Genomic DNA, 22,568 nt, shown 5'->3' with positions numbered 1-22,568 from the left:
GTAGCTAAAACTCTCATTTAATGCCAAAGAAAAGACAACATGAAAAGAATGCCCAAGTAGAATGCCTGGCGCATGCACTTTTTCTTCTGGACAATAATGGAATGCATCACAAATGTACAAAGCAATCTGCTTGTATGGGCAACAACCTTGCATCAAGCAGTCTCTGATCACTTGGCAGATTCTTCGGTGTTAACAGAGCACAAAGAAATGCCATGGTAGTTCTTCAGTATTGCTTCACTGAAAAGTGCTGAAATATCTGTCAACTGAAAAGTAAGCAAGGGAAACAGCAGAGACATTGCACACAGTGAAAGCAACAAAGTGGAGGCCACTTCTCTAGAGCAGCCTCTTGCAATTGTACAGGTACGTAATTTAACACATGTTGGTCAGTGTACAGATAACAAGAACATGTTTGACATATGCTCGGCACGAGTGGTAAGAAACAAAGTAACATTTCGGCAAGCAATCCCAGCAGAACCTTCCTCTTTCTCCATTTCTTGCCAACCAATAAGGCAAGCTGTGCACAAATACCAACTGTTCGCGATACACAGAACAAATCATCAGACAGCTACCATGTGCTGGGATCATTGAGTGATGTAAAAGCTTGCACTATTCCAGTAAAAGCAAGAAGACATTTGATAGTCGAACACACTATCTGGTTTACGTAACCTTACCCCATCCCTCTTCCATTGCTTAACAGGGAAAATACCTATGGCCACTATGTGCCTCAGCTATCAAATAAGATAAAATATAAACTATGTCAGATAAATTCCACGAGGCTTCTTGTCGTGCATGGCACTAATTTTTGTCAGTACCCTGCTAAAAATAAAAGTACAAATACTAACACACACTGCTGCCTCTGCTGACAAAACAAAGCAAGAATAGAAAATTAGAGAGAGAGAAGGGCACATTGCACAGCCTAGCCAACATTCCCTGGCAAGCGGGCTAATCAAAAAGGCACAGAAAAATCAACACAAGTGCAGACACTTGCAATGGCTGTAAGCACAGGTTACACTGTTTCAAAGCCACTTGAATGGAAAGTGCCCCTCAACAGCTGTTGCTCATTGGGAACAGAAAATTGCACCATCTGTGGCAATACCCAAATGAAGTGGACAGCTCTGCAGAAAATCACAATGATCATAGGGGGGGGGTCATTATCTAGTGTTTAAAAAGAAAAGGCCATCATCACCATAAGGAAGATGTCATTTGGCGAGATGGAGGAAAAAAACAAAGGGGGGCAATAAACCAGCGATGGTGTGTGCATTTTCCTTCCAGCTACATTGGCACATGACTGAACAGGTACGACACAGACTCTCCGTTGTGCGTTCTGCGAATCGCCTCGGCAAGGATCATGGAGACGTCGATACACTGCAAAGACAGAATAAGAGCATCCGATATCACTTGGACTGAGGAGTCAAGTAATTTGCACTGTGGACAAAGCCAATGATGGAACAAGGGAAACAGAGGTTATCTTCAGAGGAAAAAAAGAAAAGTGAGCACAAGCAGTAAAAGATGTACAAGCACTTTTGAGCAGGATCAACTGCACTGAACTGCCCTCCATAATTGATAAGCTTTGTTAAATGACAACTAAAGAACAATTCAGCTCACAAGTTCTAGACAAACCGGCACATGCACTTGGAATGTGCTAGTGCTGTTGCAAATACTTGCATAACTCAAACCAGAGAGAACAGTAACACATGTGCCATGCTTGCAAAAGCCAAGCTTCTGCAGGTGGAGGTGCAAGAACCAAAAAATGTCAACCTCGACAGGACAAGAACCCTATACATACAATTTGCAATAAACAATTGCATAGTTGCCAAATGCTTGCTATGTTACATTATGGAGGTACCAGTACCTCCTACCTACCTAAGGTTCTACCAAGAGAGGGACCAAAAGCTATGACCGCAAACTGCTTTTCATACGACAAGCTATGGATGAAAGGCACCTGAATTATGTTAACTCTCAAACTAACCGTCAAAGTGCTAGCTGCTTGTGCAGCCTACTTGCCTTAGGTTGAAATTAACTCACCTGCAAGTAAATGGCAAAGAAATGCCACTGGCTTTTTGAAGTTCCGACGCCTTTGGGGCTTCCATCTGCTCCCAGAATGGCCACTATATGCATTTTCTTCACTACTGCACTGCAATCACTGCCCCTCTCACTCTTCACTCACATATGCACCATCTGCACTTTCATTTGTTTTATAAACTGTATGTGGCCCAGTCTCCTAGCGAACTTTTTTTTAGGAGTTGAGCAACTGGGAGGCGAGGACAACACTGACAAGCTGGAGGAGTTCTTCAGGGCCATGTAGTTTGTCAGCCCTTGCACTAAATAGCGACAACATAGCCCTGCATACGTTGGAACATAACTAGTGCTGTGCATTTCACGCTAGTTTGGGTTTCCGTCTCCTTCACTGATAATGCACTACTTGTGCCAGCAACCAGTATCACCAGGAATAATAACCAACCTGAATCTTGGGGCACTCTTTCATGTGTTGATCCTGTGGTATGGTGTTTGTAACGACCACAGCCTCAAAGCAGGCATCATTGATCCTAGATATAGCAGGCCCCGAAAAGATGCCGTGAGTGAGAATGGCATACACCTTGCTGGCACCTGCTTGCATCAACCTGCAAAGCAACATCTGATTGTGAAACATTGCAAGCTGTGCACATCACCCCATTTTAGAACACAGAAGTCAACAAAAGCCTTTGCTAAGTGTACAACCAAGCATCAAGAGCTGTTTGATGAAGTTGTCCACGCAAACTTCAAAGTGTCTCCCCACACACAAACTACACAGAAGGCAAGGGCACGTTTCCATGATCTATATCCTAGCTTGACGTGCATTCTGTAGCGCCAATCAAGGGCAAAAATTTTTTACCTCACAAGGCTGCTGTTGAATTGCAGCTAGCCAATCCACTTTACAACAGTAAAACTACCTAACTGTGCTACTAATTGTTCGATTACATGCAAACAGAAGCACACCACATTTAATTTTTTATTTAACACTAAGAAAAATGGCCTGCAGATAGCACATTTGCGCCTCTTCCGCTGGATTACGTGAAAAGGTGCACTTTTCTTGCACGATAAATCAAAAAGCATATACAGTATAGACCACTTATAACGTAACCGTTTATAGTGCAGAACTGGCTACAACGCGGCCTTTTCAGACTCCCGTTTACCCTCCCATAGAACTCGCATGTATACGCATACCGCTTACAGTGCAGCCGCGTGTGACGAAATACCGGTTATAATGCGGCTTCCGCGGGAAAATCTCGCCGACAAGGGCGGCAGCAAGCACGCTTCTCAACAAGGTGCGTGCTCCCGACCGACGTATGCATTATTCAATGCAATGAAACTCGTTAATTCGGACTTATTTGGCCGCACATCGGTTAATTCGGACAACTTTCGGAGCTCGGTGAGCGAGGAGCGCCGCAAATGTGCGATGTAAAAGAGCCAGAACGGCACTAGCGTCTAACCGAAACGAAGCGACGGGGTCAACATCACCACAGTCATCAGTTGAAATCATACGTGAATGACAGCAACGCCGGGACGCTTCGAGCCTATTTGTGTCTTTAAAGCCTGTATTCTTGAGTTTACCGCCGCGCATAGCAACGCGTTGGCCGCGGGCTTTCATAACCGCGTAGTCGTCATAACCATGATCTCGTCGATAGGGGCCGCGTTTTTTTCTGCAGAGGTTGCGGCGAACAGTAGTTTCATTTTTACTCGGTATGCGCGTTGGCTGCGTGCCTAAAAAACTGCGTAGTCGCCATCGATGATCGCATAGATAGCGACCACGGTTTCGACTGCAGTTGTTGCAGCGAATGGTAGTTAATTTGTCCAGACTCGGTGCGTGCGTTGGGCGCGTGCCTTCAGTTGCCAAGTCGCCGTTCATAATCGTGTCGATAGCGGTCATGGTTTTTTCCGCAGCGGTTGCGGCAAACAGTTGTTTCGTTTTGACTCGGTGCAAAGCTGTCGAGCTTGAAGAGCACCGGCTACATCGCGATTATGTTTTTGTCAGCTCACTGGCGAAAACGTAATTGCGATGTGCGCGCGATAGTACAAAGCGTGTCTACATGCTTGGTCTACATGTTTTGCATACACGCAGTGCTTGAAAATCGTTGTTTTGGTTATAGTGTGGTACCGCTTATAGTGCAGATATTCGCGACTACGCCGACTTACGTTATAAGCGGTCTACACTGTACAGCAATACCTTGTTAACTAAAAGTAGTAAAAACGGGAAAACATTTAGAGATAAACGGATTTTCAAGATGAGCAATGTTGCAGAAATTGCAGTGAAAAGTCGAGTTCTTTCTAAAAACTTCACCGCTACTGACCAGCTTTTCAACAAGAGCTGCGAAACTTGTAAACGTGCAAGGATAAGAACCTACTGCATGACCTTCAGAAATAGTTTATGCTGCTCTTTGCAGCAAAACACATGAACTTAAATTAACAAAGCACGCGTCAAGCTAGTTTCGGCGTATATTTCCTGCCCACATATTGGCAACACCAGGGAGACGTGAAATCCCGTGAAAGTAAACGTATCCCCGAAAGTGATCAACCGAGAATGTCTTTTTTAGCCATTGGCGGAATAAATTCAGTTATTTTCTGGCAAATTTGGATATTTCCGACTCCCAATTATTTGTACTTTTAGGCGGTCCCCATCGAGCCCGAATTATTGGTCGCCGTTCGATTTATGAAGCCGCTTTAGTCATGCGGGCTACACACGTCTGCGGGCCGCTGCGGCCACACACGTAATACGCAGGCGCTAATTTTGGCACACTTCGGTGCAAAATAGTGTATTTTGATCAGGATGGCGCATTTGGCGCAGAAGTGGGAGCACTGAACCCTCCAATCAGAAAACGCTGCTGGTCACTGCTTGAATTGGACAAATGGACAAGAGGGCGACTCATCAACGCGGTCCGCACCCGGCCCGGGCAAACTTGGACAAGTTGCCACCAACCACTGAGTAGCGAGCCGAGCTCGCGCTCCGCTGATCAGCTCGTCACCTGGCTTCAACACGATGTCAGCGTAACGAACTTTTGAGGAAAGCTCTGGCACAACAACGGGCACGCACTACAGTGTGTCCACCATAACGATTCTTTCCCCTCCTGCAGCGCACTGTAAAGTCATATCGCTACAGGAAAAGTGCCCATTGCGCTGGACGCCGCTTGTGTCCCCTTGAGGGAGAGCGCCTCATGTGTAGCGCTGCCCTTATTGAAGCTGATCAATTTTCGGTGGCTAAAGCTTGCCGCAGGATTCGAATGTGCGGTAGCTGTTACCGCCACTTCAAAATGTGTGTTGCCTGTTGGGGTAGGCATCCGTGACAGCATGTACAACGGCTAGCCCCATATGCTGCCTTAGTTTGTGTGGTGTCAGTCACTCACACAACCTCGACCTGTCGCACTTCTAGCCCTACGTTCAGCGCCAAACTTCTCTGGTGCGGACTTGACCCTTCTCTGGATCGCACCGCGCCAGTGGAGCGGCAGTCGCACGCCAGCACTTTTGCAGCAGCCAGAACAGTCGGAGCTGTGACCCCTAGCCCGCGGTTTGCAGTCAGTTGCGACCACGGCGGGTTCAGGCCAGGGAGACAGGGAGAGTCTAACTCGAGGTGTTTATTCAGCTCAAACTTACATCAACAATGGCAACAACAGACAATAACCAAAAAACTGAAGCAGTGGAGCGTTAATGGCGGAAACACACAAAGAGGCTGATAATGGCTTAGGTCACGTAGCGTGGATCAGCGCTCGGGCCCTGGGGCGATCAGTCGCTCACAAAGGCCGGGCACTGCAGGGGGACGGCGTGCGGCGATCTCCGCAGCCGAACTGAGTTGCAGCCAGTCGCAAGCTCATTAGCCGAAAGACAAACGCATCAGGGAACAGCACTTCTCCCGTGTGGCAGAGAGGGAGTCTCCCCGGTTCAAAGGGGAAGGAGGGAACCGGGTGCCTTAGATGCGGCATCGCAGCAAGGCTTGAAAGGCAGCGGAAGCGATGAAAGGTGCCCTCTCTACGCTAACCTCCGCGAGCGCGTGATCATCACGTGATAACCGTGTACGGCTGCTCTGAAGATATCAGAATGCACACACGCATTCCCACAATTTTCACTAGCCAATTCTTGGTAAGAAGGAACACATAAGTATAAGCCGCAATAGAAACACAGTTACCATCAATAGGTAAAAACTCCAAAAAAGGCAAAATCCAAACGACTTCCAGCCCGTGATGCACTCCTTAAAAAGTAATTGTATGATGCAGAAAAGATTTTTCCACAAACAACTGCTTTTTAAAATTCAAAAAAGTAAGTTGAAAGATGTCAAAATAATTTCTAAGGCAAATACAGTAAAATCTCGGTGATACAAATCTTGAAAGTTGCGTGAAATATTCATATCACCCAAAATTCATATCATCAAAACATACACAAAATCAAGAAAAAAGAATTTATTTCTAGCAGAAAAAATTAGTAACAGTGGAACCCCATTGATACGTTCCTCGCTGCGGCGTTTTCCAGGCTGCTTCACCGCGTTTTCATGGTCCCGACCTAAATCCTACACTGACTTCTATTTATTAAGTTCTCCTCCCAATTACAACCACCCCACACGACACTGGATGGCCTTCGCGGGGAGGAAGACAGTGATCCTGCTCGGTTGGATCCGCGCGAGATTCTTGCTCATCAGCGAGGCGCACGGCAAAAGTATGGCGTCCCCCACAAATCTCTTGAAGTGGACGACGCAATGGACCTCCGTAGAATTCAAACGGGGGTCTATCCAAATTTATTGCGACTGCACAAAATTTTTCCAACATTGTACGGGCACGATTGTCCGTGGTGTCGCGAATCGCCACCGACCCTCTACCACGTCTCATGGGGATGTAGTAAAAGGCCAGATAAACTAAATTCTTTACAGGATAGGTACAGACTAGAAAGCTCTCCGGAGCAATGGGAAGCACTCCTCGTTAGCTCAGACCCGGAAGTGCAACTAGCGCTTCTGGGCCACGTCCGGCTGGCGGCAGAAGCCAGTGGAGCCCTGGACTTGGGGCCCCACCCATCTAGCTCCTAAACCCCTTCCCTTTTACCTCAATAAATGTTAGTCTTCTTCTTCTTCTTCTTGATACATCGCCAGTATAATTTTCCTGCATCTTACGTTGCGTTTGACAGTGGCGGTCACGTAAATTTAGTGGTGCAGCCAGCTTGTACGTTGCAACAAGCGACCGGCACATTACCAATGCGGCGCGGCCGGCGTATCACGTGGCCGTATCTTGAAAGCGATCTGTGACGTGCGTAAAGTGCGCGCCCGCGCGAACCTCATCTTCAAAACGATCCGAGATGTTTATAAAGTGCACCTAATGCCGGATAGCTTAGTATGTGCTGTGCTTTCGACATTTAGTTCGCGTTGAAGCGAGTGACAGCCGCTGCTGCCGCACTTTCTTACTCCAGCGTTTTGACAGCAAGCTCCTGTGGTCATCGAGCGAGATGGTTCGTGTTTACCTGTGCGCGCATGACACTGTGCTTGTTAATTTAGTTAGTTTGCCTATGCTTACAAGTTTATACGGCTGATAAAACTACTATCCTTACTTCATACAGCTGTCTACTAATTTGCTATCGCAATCATTGCCTCGCCTTTCGAGCAAAACTGCAACATTTTTTTTTTGTGTGTGTGTTCCCTTGAAAAGCGTACCAACAGAGTTATACTATCCGTATGCATTTTCTTCTTGCCCAAATCGTCAACGATCACCTTCTGGAAGGCGTAAAAGCGCGCATGTGATCTCGCGAAAGTTTTCACACGCCACTGAACGCCTCAGCACGACAAGTGCAGGGAGCGTTTTGACCGTCGTGGCTGCTGCTGCGGTCGTCGTTGCTGTAGCGACCCTAGTCTTCTTTCTCGCTGGTCAAAGCATCAGCTAGGCTGTGATGTGGTTTAGTCCGCTCGACGTTAGGACCAATTGCGCAGTCGCGCAACGTTGCCGGTTGTTTCGCGACTATGGATCTCGCCCAGATCTCGCTGTGCCGGCTTGTCTGTGCCGGTCGCTCCACTGGCTCAGCCGCCGCCGCTGTTGCTCACGCGTTCGTATGATCCACAGCTGCGCGGCAACGCGTTCCTAACAGCTGATGTTTTTCGTAATAAGAGCAATGTATTTCGGCCAGGGAATGTTACGAATGCGCATCACACTGAAATTCGTACCAGCAGTGATCGTATCACCAGGGTTTTACTGCACACTGAAGAGAGCAAACAATTACTTTTCTTTCCAACTAAGCTAAACATTTCCCTCTTGGACACTTCCTGGCACTTCAAGCAAGCACACTTTGAAAATGGTGGGTGTGAACTGTGGATGTCACTGGCAAAGATATAAATGTGTTTCACAATTCTCGCTTGACTCGGATTAGTATGAAACTACGAAGAAAACCCAAAAGTGTCATAACAAGGCAATTTGCTTCACTCAAGTTTCCAGCCGTTCTTCCTAATTGGATGTACAGTCGAACCCAGATATATCAAACCCACATATAACGAATTATTATGTAAGACGAACAGCTGTAAAATCCCATAAAAATTTGTTTAAAATTTTTATTTTATATATCAATTTACCTTTATATCGAACTTTCTTGTAGTCCCCTTCAGATTCGATATATCCGGGTTCAAGTGTATGTGAGTGAAGGTGGCAAGTTCCACCTTTTGAGCCAGTGTGGACAGAACAGACACCTACTTGTCGGCTGCATGAACAATGGTGCCGCAGGTGTCGGCCATGTCGTCCACCAGAATGGCAACTCGATCCTTGACGTCTCCCACAAGCACCATGCTGGCCACCTCGTTGGCCTTTTTGCGCTCCTTGTGGATCAGAGCAAATTCCACATTGAGACGATCCGCTATGGCTGTGACCCTGGTGCGAAAAAGCATCAATGTTAAAGAGGACTCTGAATGGGGCCACGACATGGCCATGCAGCTATTCTCAGTTTTTCATTGCAACAGAGTAGGGGGACCAATATTGTTATACTATACGAGGTCTGTCCCAAAAGGTTGTGAAGTATGTTTAAAAAAAATTAATTTCACAAGTTCTTAGACACATCAATGTGGTACCTTTCAAAATACTCCCCATTAGACACAATGCACTGGATCCACCCTTTCTTCCATTGCTGGAAGAACCTTTGGAAGTCGTCTTTTGTTAAAGGGACACTAAAGGCAAATACCAAGTCGACGTGGACTGTTGAAATACATTTCCAGAAACTTCACAACACTTGCTTTGTGCCAAGAAAAGACTTAGTTTACGAGAAAATTGCGTCTCAAGCGTTTGCATACCTTTAGCGCAATTCAAATCGCATGGCTCCGAGTGGGGAGTGGTGACGTGTATACCACCGCCTTTTATTGCCGTCGGTGACTAAAACGGCGCCTGACGAACGGCGCTACAGTTTTCTGTGCAACACACAAACATGCGGCCACGGAAAAACCTAACAAGACAGAGCGTTGGATTCACGGCTGCAGCTGCACTTGGTGAAGTGATGTGGACCGTTCGGGAATCCCGCAACATCACGTGAATATGGCCTTCTCTGCTACTTGTAGTTCGTGCAAGTATCTAGAGCCAGCAAAACCAGTGCAGCACTATACGATAACGAAATTACTGTAACGTGAAAGCACGGGCGGCACAGAGAGGAGAAAACAAAACCTTTCGGCAGCCTGCGTCTTTCAAGGGCAACTTCAACGAGTTCTCTTTTCTAGTTATCAAATAGAACCGGACAAGTAACATTTTCTTTTAAAAATTAAATTATGGGGTTTTACGTGCAAAACCACCCTCCGATTATGAGGCACGCCGTAGTGGGGGACTCCGGAATAATTTGGACCACCTGGGGTTCTTTAACATGCACCTAAATCTAAGTACACGGGAATTTCGCATTTCGCCCCCATCGAAAGGCGGCCACCGTGGCCGGGATTCGATCCCGCGACCTCGTGCTTAGCAGCCCAACACCATAGCCACTAAGCAAATACGGCGGGTAGCATTTTCTTTCGTCTTATAATGCAATGCAATTATATTTTTTATTACGAGTGGCTGATCACTAGTTACAGAATTATCATGAGGAGTTCTTTCCTCATCGGGCTAGTACTTGAATGTCCCAGGGGAGTCTAATTGTGTTCTGCATTTACCACAATTTCTTCATTACTAAAGCTCTGTTCTCAATAATATTGAATACTTCGACGTTCTCGAGCAGTAATCTATCACTTTAGCTTGCCTTAATATTTGCCTTTAGTAGTGGCAGCTTTAGTCGCTTCAACAGCAATGTTGTTTCCCTAGGAATTGTCGTCACCTCCTTGAAATGTCACCCCTGGAGCACCACCAGTTAAAGAAAGAAGTTGCGGGGTGCTGAATCTGGCGAGTAGTGAGGTTGTTCCAGCACAGTGATGGAATTGCGTGCCACAACTAATGTGCACACTATTAATGTTGAGTGCGCAGGGGCATAATTGTAGGGCACAATCCAGCACTCCTCTCAATAAATTTGGGCGCACGAGGCACACAATCTTTTAGATGCTTCAGGACCTCCATGTAGAATGTTGCATCGACAGATTGACCTACAGGTACAAATTTGCAGTGCATAATTCCATCACAGTCAAAAAACAAAAACAAGATAAATTAGTTTTTTGTTCTTTCACGCCTTTTTTGGCCTTGGCTCATCTTTTTTTTTCTTGCTCAGCGCCTTGGACTTCAGCCTAATGTCTTATTCGTAAATCCAAGTTTTGTCGCCGGTGATGACCCTTTTCAAGAATTAATTCTTTTGTCAGAAGTTTTCCAATCAATGCAACATTCTTTTCATCCCAACTTTTGCTCAGGAGTAAGCAGTTTCAGCACCATCTTGGTGCAAACCTTTTTCATTTCCAAATTTTCTGAAAAAATCCGGTGAACGAAGACTACCAAACCAAGTGTGCCTGCTATTATTCTTAGTCATTCAGCAGTTCCCGATCACAAGAGAAGGCACACAATTGACGTTTTTATCTTTGCATGAGATAAAGGGACGTCCTGATCTTGCATCAACAGCCAAGCTTTCTGTGCTCGATGTCATCAGGTGCCATTGATAATTAATTAATTTTCTTGCTCCCATAGGGCTTGCGCCTTGCGTAATAGTGTCCCACTGCGGCAACACTATCAGTCACGGGGGCGGAGTGGACGCGAAAGCGTGGCTGACTTTGCTTCATACTGCTGATCTGAAGATATCGTCGACACGGCATGAAACCATATCTTTCCTCGCCAACTCTCAAATTTAACACAATAATGTTTTTTTCTCATTCAACTTTTTTTTAATGTTTCAAATTATCACCCAATAATTTGGAACATTTTCCGGCCCCTTCCGTGCATAAAAAGTTCGAATTTCAATATAACGAAATTTCAATATAACAAAGCAAAGTGCCAATTTTACCGGCTTCATTATATCGAGGTTTATTTATATTATATAGTAACAGTAGTATTAAGATATGCAGGATTCATAAATTGCACATCTGGAATGCCTAAAGTCACTCTTACCATGGGAAGAGGCTCAGCAAGCTAGAAAATGTGCAAAAACAAAAGACTGGTGGCGACACCATACCAGCTAATCCTGGCACCGTTGATTTTAAGTCTGCTCAGCACTAGCTGTTTTAAAGATAAAGAATGATTTCATTGTATTCTGAAGGAACCAAGGAAAACCTAGCAAGCAAATGCTGAGAACGTTTTCTTGGCAAGTGACCTCAGTGGCCCAGGAACTGCTGAAGGAGGACTACCTCTTGGCTCCTCCAGCGTCGGGAGAGACAATGATGCTGTTGCGCCATTCGGGTATATTCTCACGAACCCACTTGAGAACTGCAGGCTCGGCATACAGGTTGTCCACCGGAATGTCAAAAAAGCCCTAACAGAGCGAAAGGTGAAAATTTCACTTTCAGGCCCAACTTTACATTCAAGCACTTGTACTGTATCACACATCACTTGTTGCGGTGTCCTTAGTTTCTCAAGTTTGTTATCCTCCAAATTTCAACCCCTTATTTGTACTAGCAGAATGCACCGATTATGATAAGTTGCAGTTGACTGAACAAGAAGACTTTATGATCTGTGATGCTGGCAAACTTACAGAAAGAACAGCACTAACTCACAGGATGATAGAAGAAAGAGCACACAGCACTACTGCTCGTATAGTCCCATCAGGTAACACTTCTTTCTGTAATCGCAAATCAGCTCACCCGTTGGTCAAGCGAGCAAATTTATTACCTTAATTTAAACAGTTTTTTCCTCTGGAGAAATTCACTTCGCATACATAACGGACATGTTGTCTGGTGTCACACTGAGTTTCTCTTCTTTTCTTTAACCAGAACATACCAATAGTAATGTGTATTTCAATTTCATTTTGGCTTTTACTCTTACATATTTTTTTCACTTTACGGAACTGACCAGTAACTGACTCAATAATCAACACAACACTTAAAACCCGTACTTTTACTATTTAAACAGCCAAACAGTATATACCCCATCTCTGGGGCCTTTGAGGTACAATAAATAAATAAATAAATAAATAAATAAATAAATAAATAAATAAATAAATATACAGCATGTCAAGTGCACCTGTATTTGCGAGGCATGTAGGTCCATTGTGATGATGTGATCAGCACCAGCAACAGACAGCATGTTGGCAACGAGCTTGGCTGAAATTGGTGCTCTGCTCTGAAAAAGGCAGAATGAAATTGCATTAACGATGGCATGGAAGACACCTGGTCTACACATACATTAGTGAATGAATCCAAATATTCAGTCACTTCAGTATCTCTGTGTGACAAAATCAACATAGCAGACATAAACAAGACTATGGATTCTTATAGTTCCATCTCCTATACGACATGAAAAATGCACAGTTAAACCTCAATACAATGAACTCTGTAAAATTGGCGATTTGCTTCATTCTAATGAAATTTTGTTACATTGAAATTAGACCTTTTATGCAAATAAGTATAGTCACTGACGGATTTTTCTTATGTGGAAGGAGCCACAAAACTTTCCGTGTAACCCGGCAATCGGGAAAAGCAAATATAAATGAGAAAAAAGTTCATTTTGTTGAATTTGAGAGTTGGCTACGAAATATGCTGTTTCATGTTGTGGTGACGATATCTTCACATCGGCGATATGAAGCGAAGTCGGCCACGCTTTCGTGTCCGCCCTGCTCTCATGGCTGGTAGTATCGCCTGCAGCAGGGAGCAAATGCTTCGTCTGCCTCTCGCTTCAATGCATCTCCAAAACTTGAGATTACGTGACCTCCAGTACTAAAGGCGTGGAAAGACAGCGCACATGATGCCACGCAATCTCGGCACACCCACTCTTTGCACACACGGCAGATTCCTTCTAAAACACGGGCTGCGTGTGTGCTCAGCTGCACTGAGAAACATGTGTGACTATGGCTACGCTAGAAAAGGAGACGTGGGCCAACCTGCTCACATGTGTCACCTCCCTCCGCTCTCCCTTCCCACCCCCCTCTGTTTCCCTTGCTCGCGGCACTCAAGCCACCATCTTTCTCAGCTCACTTTCGCATGCTTTCACTCGCACTCGAAGCATACAGCATACAGGGCTAAGAACTTCTACGGACAAGAAGCTCTAAAAAGTTAAATACTTTGTTATGTTGAGAATCTTGTTATATGGAAGTTCGTTACATCGAGGTTTAACTGTTAACTGTACTTTCAAGAATTAAGTGACAGTCTTACAGGACTAAAAAAAAAACAGTGAAAGATTTGGTGCACCAGAAAACTGACTCCAAGGAAACAGTGATCCCCTTAATATAAGAATTACCTTATAGGGCAATACCTCTTTGTCTTTTGTCTAATAAATTCGCCTCCTCTCTCTTATAAGTCTATTGCATGCAGTAATTGTATGCAGCAATTTCACATGTGGCCACTGCACATCTGTCTGGCTAGTGGGCATTAATTGGGCGAGCACACAAGAGAGCTTCTGTCAAAATTCAATTCAATTCATTTTTATTGATAAGTAAATTAGTACATAGACTACTATACAGGCTCAAGCGAGCCGGCCAATGTGGACAGAGTGTCATTCCAGAAATTTGTGGGGGAAGGGGTGGTCGGGGAGGGGGCACCTTTGATTGCAGGCCAGTGTCGAGCGTGTTCTTTTTTTTTTTTTCCTGGGCCAGGCACAGTTTCCGGCGGCTGGCCCACCTCCCAGGCCCATACGCCGGCATTTCATAAGTAAAGACAAAGACTTGCACAAAACACATAACGACAGGCACGTACCAATTACAGGAGAGCAGAAAAAAAAAACTTCATTGAAGACGACGAGAGAGTAAGAACTGTGCGATAGGCAGCAGTTGTTTTGTCGCATCCTGCTTACCGAAATGTAGGCACTTGTTTGCGACTGGCAGAGAAACCCTCCCGAAATAAATCTCTTGCTACGCCACTGTATACATCACTTGCAAATTACAGCACAATGTAGCGATACTGAAGAGATGAGATGATAATGAGACCAACACCATCTCACAACCATTTGTTATAGAAAAAAAAAAATACATATATAGCCTACATAGGTAGATGCATACCTATACAAAGGCTGAAAATAAAAGCAATCAGAAATTGCACAAAATTATTTGTCCATACTGTGAGCCCTTTTCGGGCTGTTACCCAGGGTGGGAAATACAATCTTATAACAAAACAGTGGCATGCGCAAAAATAATTAATAATTATCTGTTAACATAATTGCATACAAGGTATATATAAGTACAAGGCATATATACACTTACGATTAGTAAAACAACATTTCCAAATTTCTTTCGAAGTAAACCACAGATTCAACATTTTCAAAAACCTCGGAATCAGGTTTGTACCAGTCAACAATTGTTTTAACCATTTAGTTGAATGCTTCAAGACATCAACTCTGGAGGAATAAGGCATGAAAGCATAGCTGTGATTAATCCTTGGTGATATTCTGCCAGGAGGTTGCAAGTACAGGCTGGGATCCATGTTTAGGCTTTGCATTTGTACTAATGGGAACAAATTTTAATCTAGCAACCCTCCGGCGCTCAGCAAGTGTCGGAAGGTTAGCCCTATCAAGTAACTCTAACTGATTGCGTTCGATTGTAGCAGGAAAAGACAAACCTGGCAGCAAGGCGCTGTACTTTTTCTAGTTAATTAATGAGCTATTGCTGGTATGGGTCCCTGACTATACTTGCGTACTCTAGACTAGGGCGAGCAATTGCCCAGTATACACTTGGTTTTACATCAGAACTGGCAAACTTCAATTTCCTTTTTAACAAGCCGAGCTTTCGCTGTGCGGATCCACAAGTGATAACCACATGACGGCTCCATTTTAGATCATGTGTTATAGTTATTCCAAGATATCTCATTTCTTTTGTACATTTTATTATATCACCACCAATAGCATAAGACAAAAGCGAGGGTAGTTTCTTATTTGATACAGTCATGCAAGCAGACTTCTTAAAATTAATTTGCACATCCCATAAGGTACACCAGTCATTAATAATCTGCAATGACTCATTCAATAACATTTGGTCAGTGGCGTTTTTCACCCGGCAGAACACCAAACAGTCATCTGCAAACAGTCGTACTTCAATCAGTGGGTGGGTTCACGGCTATATCAACAGTGCGTGCCCCCAGACCAACACCTGAGGAACGCCGGACGTAACCGGCAATGTTGACGACAGCTCATTATGAATTTTTACGATCTGTTGTTGATTCTTTAAATAAGCCGGAACCCATCAGACTATTTTTGGACTAAGACCAGTGTCATAGAGCTTGCGCACAAGTTTTGCATGGCAAACCCTGTCAAATGCCTTAGAAAAATCTAAGGCTATGACATTTATGTCTTCTTTGTTGTTTATGGCTAACGCAAAGTATTGAACTGTCTCGAACAACTGGGTCACGGTGGAAAGGCACCTACGAAATTCATGTTGTTTATCATAAAATATTTTGTTCGTTTCCGTGTAATCTGTTATATACTTGCAGATGATATGTTCGAACAATTTACAAACAGTGCATGTAATAGAAATAGGATGGTAATTGTTGACGTTGAATCTGTCTCCTTTGAAGATCGGCACTACCCTGCCCATTAGCCAGTCATCAGGTAAGGTACCGGTGTCTAATGATGCCCTAAAAATTTGTACTAAAAATTCTGCAACCCAGTCACTACAGTGTTTCAGAAATTCATTTGGTATGTCATCTGGCCCTGATGACTTCTTTTAATTTAGTTTCAGTAGGAGCTCTGATACTCCTTCCTTCGAAATTTGAATTTTGTCTCCACAGGTGTCCTGCAATTCCCGTATCGGGGGGTCGACTTGACCAGGCGAGAACACTGAGCAGAACAAATGATTTAATTCTTTTTCCATGAGGTCTGGCTTGCTACAAATGCTATCATTCACGCGAACTGCAGTTATTGCTGTTTTTGAACCGGTCATGTATCTCCAGAATCTGTCCAGACTATTTAGCATGTAATTGGTCAAAGTAGTCGAAAATAAAGTTGTCCTGGCTGTCTTTAATTCATTTCGAACCTGCGCGCTAAGAATATATATAGTGTCGGGGTTTCTTGGCGTTGCCTGTTGGGCGCGCCGTAGTCAGCGTTTCAAGTGAATAATGGTTTTAGTGATCCATAGGTTTGCCTTTTCTACACGTTTCCGTCTGACAGGTACAAACTGCGATATACAATCTGCAACTGTTCACTTAAAATATGTCCAAGGACGCTGCACATCATTTTCCTGCGGTATCGTGTCAAGAGCTATCTCTAGACGATCGAGAATCGATGTGTCATCTGCCCTTTGAAATTTTAACACATACGTGTTACAATGTTTGGCAAAACCCTTATCGTCTATTCTAAGGGTGGCTGCTATGACTTTATGGTCTAATATTCCATTTTCTACGTCGATTTGGCACTTAAAGCTGCCATCCGATAAAAATATCAGATCAAGTATCGCATGGCATTGGCCCTGTATTCACATTGGTTCATTTACCACTTGAATTAGACTATGTTTTGCCATTATTTCCAACATACAGTCCGCGTGTAGCCTATTGACAGTACTTGATATGTGTGCATTCCAGTCAACACCAGGCAGGTTAAAATCGCCCATCAGCATTAACCTACTACGTTTGTTAATTATGCTTACAATGCAATCATCAAGCGTCTGAAAAAAATCAAAGGAGCTCTAAAATGCCCGAGTCATGCGGTGGGCAAGCATGATGCTGCCACCCCTTACCTTGTCCTTCTTGTCTTGCCTTGCATATGGGAAGCAAGGTATGACAGCAGTCACTCGGGATGCAGAGGCAATCTTGCAGGCATTGATCATGATCAGCAGCTCCATCAGGTTGTCATTCACCTCCCCACATCCACTCTGGATGATGTACACATCTTCACCACGAACACTCTCCCCTACCTCTACACTGCACATTTTAAAGAAAGAACAAATGAAGAGCTTACTAATTTCATTATTTTTAAATTACAGGGTTTAATGTCTCAATGCAACTACAGGGGCTATGAGAAACTATAGTGGAAGTGCTTTGTATTAACTTTGACAATCTGGGGTTCTGCCCTCAAAGCATGAGCCGTTTTCGCATTCTACCCCTACCAGAACATGACCAGCGGCCAGGAATAAAACCTCAATCTCGTACTCAGAAGCAGACCACAGCAGTCCTTCTAAATGCACTACCTCCTCTCTTCATTTTGCAATGCGGAATCATGTCATGACTGATTTGTGGCTCAGTGCATGAAGTATGCAGTCAGTCCAGTGCAATAAACCTGTCATGCCAGACATATAATGTACACGCTGCAGTAGCGCACCCAGGATCTCTGCCAGGGGGGGGGGGTGTTAACAGTTTGCCAATACCATCTAAACAGCACTAATTTCAATTTCTTCATGGAAAATTGTCACAGAAACTGCGCTTTTTGCGAGTGTGCAGACGATTGCGCGTCTTACATCTTAGTTGCAGTACACAAATGTGCAAGGAAAGAAAAGGGGTTAAACAGAAGGGGGTAAAGTCGGCCTCAGGAGGGGGTTACAACCCCCGAACACCCCCCCGCTGGTGCGCCACTGACACGCTGTATGCTTTTCTTTCCTTGCTCTGTATCCTAACAAGCCGCTTAATAGGGAATGACCACGTTATTAAATATATTATGCAGAACCAGTGCAATATTGGCATCTAAACAAAACAAAGCTTTCGTGCTTTGCTTATACGTCTTCATCAAGATAACGCAAGGTCCCCTTTAAGGTTGCATGCAGCATCCATTGAAGGTGCAAATGAGTGACCTTGACTGACACATAGAAACAGTGAGTTGAAAGACCATCATTAATTCCTTGTGCAAAGCATTGTCTTGGAATGTACAAGTGGTGTCCTTTTTGCAATTTATGAAAGTTAGTATTTGCACAAATATACACGTGGGGTTTCCAGGAGGCCACCTCTAGAAGGTGCACATATGAAGAGGCAGACGCAACAAGGGCAATAAAAGGACTCTCAATCACTGCACAAGCTTGCACAGTCTCCTCGTTTTCCCTTGAATAAGGAGCATGTGGGGATACTTGCAGGATGCTCAAGATGGGCTAGCGCATGACAAGGCAAATTCCATTGCACACACTTACTTGCACATGCTTACGGTACCCCAACCCATGCACAAAGATGGCATCGATTGCACCCCCACTAAGTCGCAATAGCAAACTGGATTGAGGTAATATCAAAAGGAGACATCAACTTGAGTCCATAAGCACACTTCATGAAATGGCAGATGTACGTGTTTTGGGATTTGTAAAGGTTGACAGTAAAGTTCCCAATGACATCAGAGGCATCTTCTTGTCCGTGTTATTGTTGCAGACCATAATCACATCCCACTGAACAAAACATGACGAACTCCTTCGCGTGCCCCCCACTGAACACAACTCCTCGCTTTTCGCCCCAACCCACGCCTCCGTCCCCCCATTATCTGGGAACTTTTTTCTTCTCTCCAACCCTGGAACACCACTGTTAAACTGCTAGCAAGCTCATCACTGGAACATACAATGAGTAATTAGTTCGACTGCCTTAGTCACAAAGAAGCAAGATACCATGGAATATATCCTCAACCTGCTGAAAGATGAATTCAGGCACTAAGCTGTCTGGCATGCATAGGATCCACATAACTGTTTCACTACTACTATGTACTGGGTGTATAGCAGAATGTCACTAACTTTCGACCGTAAGAGCCCAATTGTGGATGCACTGCAATGCCAACCATGGTGTTCAACAAATTAGAGGTAGTCCAAAATGGCTTGTTTGCATGCAAGCTTCATAAAAATGCAGTACTTTGTCCACAGACTAACACAAAAACTGCTTCACACGTGTAGGGTCTTTGTGCACATTCATTGTAAGGCCACAGGAGCCTTAATCACTGTTAACCCCTTTTTGTCACTCATTTGTTCAATAACAAGATGGAGAGTATGGGGGGCACAAGCAAGGAGGTTTCAAAATACGATCAATGGAGGGACAGCTCAGCTTCTCGTCAGCAGATGTGAAGCCAGCGCTTGCCAATACTAAGACAGAACACTACACAGACAGTTTGTTACACTAGGCTGGAGCTCACCCACAGTTCAAGAATTCTTGCTGTGACTGTAAATGCTAAGATAATTGAAAAACAAAAGCTTGTGTCTGGCTAAAATATCTTTGGCTGAGCACTGATCCTATGTCCTCCCATAAAATTTGCCAAGATGTTCAATTTTCAGATTAATACCAGTGACGCAAACATGCATACTGAGAAGCATCCGTAAGGCAAAATTAGCCATCTTAATTAAACCAGCACAAAGTGGGAAGAGAGAGCTTCCCATAATCTCAGCTATAAGCTAGCCTTTTTTCGTGCCTATGGTAAGATGGTAGTGGTTCGACTTGACTTTTGGGGCATCACCTCCACTTAATAAAATTTATTTTAAAACTTGGGCAGAAGCAGTGAGTTCATCAGTTCAAACAACTGTTGACATCATTCTCTGCCAATCCTGCTACCAATGTTTAATTGCAACAATGACTTGTTGCTACATCAGTTCCTGAAACCAGTGAAACCAGTCTAAGAGGTGAACCGTGCTCTGAACCAATTCGCTTCTTTTCAATCTGCTAGACCGTCCACTATGCTCTCATACGACTACATGAGGTCGTAGTAATGAAAGTATGCAAGAACACTAGCTGCAATCATACTATTTGCTATGGGGCTGCTTCCGGGCTTATTTTAAGTTAAGTACTAAAAAAAAATACATCATAATGTGCCATGTGTAATGATGTGAAGCAGTGAAAAGAAAGCTGATACACGAGAATGACCAAAAAAATAAAGGAAATCATTCAACACACAGATGTACGCACCCTCCACCGCAACTGTGATCCAACCACCCATATCACACTCGCGTAGATGACAGGACGGACGCACGAAGGGTAGGCTTGTGTAATTTATTTTTCTATGCTGCAGACTGCATGTGAAGTTTTCACATTACAGCGCCATCATCAAAAATATAAAACGCACAAGTTCGGCCGGAACAGCGCGCGAATTACTTGCGTCACGTTTCACGCACGTGATGTTTATATACGCGGTGTCCTTTCATTTTCGCGAACTCCGAGGCCAACAGTGCGGCTGTTGTGTCTCGGTTCGAGAAACGTGGTTCAACAACAAGCGATTGCGCAATGCCAGCACATGGAGCGATCGCAGATCGGTTCTGGCGCGCCTTTAGAGAAGTTAAAGACTGATGTTGGGAGAATGCCATAAGCAGTTCATCTTCGAGTTTGTACAGGGGTAAAGGTCGTGACTTTGAGACGCGCCAGACTTGGAGATAAAAGACTAGCTCGGCGCCAGACGATAAGCCGCCGGCGAGTGCAGTTATCAGCGCCCGACGGGTCAGTGGCGAACGGTGGGGGTTTCTCGGCTGTGACGAAAAGCACGCCGATGGAACAGCTGATAACGCATAGCCTTGGCACTTAACCAGCGGGACACGTGTTGTTCTTTTACGTTAAAGCACGTGTATAGCATCTAAGCAGCGATACTAAAGTCATGCGCATTACGCATTACAAGCAGCGACCATACCTTGCTCGGCCCAACTGCAAATTCACAAACACTTGGCGGCACGACCTGGCACATACATGTGGCACAGCGGGCGAAAGTGGAATATGCAAGGCACTTACCACGTCTCTTGGTTGCTGAATTTCTTAAGAACAACCTTTCCGAGTTCTATGCCGAGCCTGTCGACCACTTTCTGGGCGAGATCGCAGTGCGACGACCCGCTGAAAACCTTGATGTTGGGCATTTTGCGGCAGAAATTGACTGCTCCGCTGCGGCAGGCAACGCAACAGACTGGCGCTTCCCAAGCGGTGCCTGAAACGGGCTTAGCGCTGCTGAAGCCCCCACGTTGATTGAGCTGCTTGACTTGGTCTTGCTCCTCGCTCGTCGACGGAGGAGTGGACTGACCACTGTGGGCCATGGCAGAGCCGTTGCCATCTAGCGAGGGCGGGCAGAAGTGACACCGCTCGGTGTGATAGGAGTGGTGGGGTCTAAGTGGGGCCCTCTGGAGCGGCGACGCGTGGGTCGGTCCGTAGTGCAAGAGGCCGTAATCCATACTATCGGCGCGGCCGCCCCAATCGCATGCCGCATTTTAAACACGGCTGCGATGGCGGCGCCTGCCGAGACTCATGCTAGGAGCACGCGTGCCTGGCGGGGCTCGTTCCGAGCACGCGGGCTTTTCGCGCGCAGTTTGGCGCACATTTTAAACGAAGATTTAAAGCTTCGTTTACGCAACAACTGGTATTTCGCCCCAAGCAACAAGGGGCCCGGATTACCGGGAACCCGGTTTTCACTCTCTACTTTTGCGGCGTAATTAAACGAAATACCCGTGGGACGGGCCTGCTTGCCTCAAGGCACACACAAGCGGGCGGGAAGAATCTTAAAGAGCTCGCAAAGCGGCATTTGGCGGATTCCACCTTAAATTTTCCTTGTTACGCTGTGTGCCAACGGTAGCTAAAGTTCTGCAGGTTTTGACAGCAACTCAGTGGGAGGCCTTGCCAAGAAAGTTTAGAAATTGCATTTTGCCAGCCATTCTCACCCTTGGGACGTCTTCAGTGGGCTTCTGCGACAAAGACGCCTATGCAATACGATGAAACTTGCAAAAGCTTCTCTTTCTTTCGTGTAATCCAAAGTTCTTCAAAATTCATTTTTCATTTTCTTTTTTTGCAAAGTCAGATATAAGCGCACAAATGATTTAATACTCAAATTAACTTCTTTATGTTCACTAAGAAAAAAACAAAAAATTGAGAACCCCCTGCATCAGGTAAGTGCCACAGTTTAGAAACGAGAAGCACTTCTCTAGAAGGGCAGCTGTGTCAAGCTCATGACAAGCATCACTCTCCACTTAGAATTGCTTTCAGTTGCATCAGCAGGCCCACACAGTCAACAATGGGCCTCTTCAATTATCCGTCCCTGACAGCAACTGCGTCAGGCCTGCCCAACGCAGTGCTTTCAGCCAATGAGCGTTGCTTGTGTAGCTTCTCGGACAGTCCGGAACTGTCAGAGACGAATAATCGAAGAGGTCCAATGGTTTAATGGTTACCCACTGTCTAAACACAAAGGAGAAAACATGTATACTTTATG

General features: G+C 45.0%; 1 protein-coding gene across 1 annotated transcript; it reads right to left on the bottom strand.

The window, feature by feature from the left end:
- LOC119449401 (ribose-phosphate pyrophosphokinase 2) lies at nt 1-21,593 on the bottom strand. The gene is made up of 7 exons (XM_037712569.2): nt 21,110-21,593; nt 17,185-17,368; nt 12,552-12,650; nt 11,720-11,844; nt 8,685-8,858; nt 2,462-2,621; nt 1-1,365 (listed from the first exon to the last, which is right to left on the bottom strand). Exons 1-7 carry the CDS (start codon nt 21,538-21,540, stop codon nt 1,273-1,275), a joined length of 1,266 nt encoding a protein of 421 aa, XP_037568497.1. The 5' UTR covers nt 21,541-21,593; the 3' UTR covers nt 1-1,272.
- Nucleotides 21,594-22,568: the final 975 nt, after the last annotated feature.

Source organism: Dermacentor silvarum, chromosome 4 (genome assembly GCF_013339745.2).
Source record: "Dermacentor silvarum isolate Dsil-2018 chromosome 4, BIME_Dsil_1.4, whole genome shotgun sequence".
NCBI classification, from domain to species: Eukaryota; Metazoa; Arthropoda; class Arachnida; order Ixodida; family Ixodidae; genus Dermacentor; species Dermacentor silvarum.
Note: the sequence above shows the minus strand (reverse complement) of the source record. Positions and strands in the feature narration are given on the sequence as shown.

Coding starts and splice junctions, on each gene's coding strand:
- LOC119449401 (XM_037712569.2), bottom strand. CDS start 21,540: ATGGATTACGGCCTCTTGCACTACGGACCGACCCACGCGTCGCCGCTC. Junction 17,369..21,109: donor TTCAGCAACCAAGAGACGTG/GTAAGTGCCTTG, acceptor TAAAATGTGCAG/TGTAGAGGTAGGGGAGAGTG. Junction 11,845..12,551: donor TACATGCCTCGCAAATACAG/GTGCACTTGACA, acceptor TCGCTCTGTTAG/GGCTTTTTTGACATTCCGGT.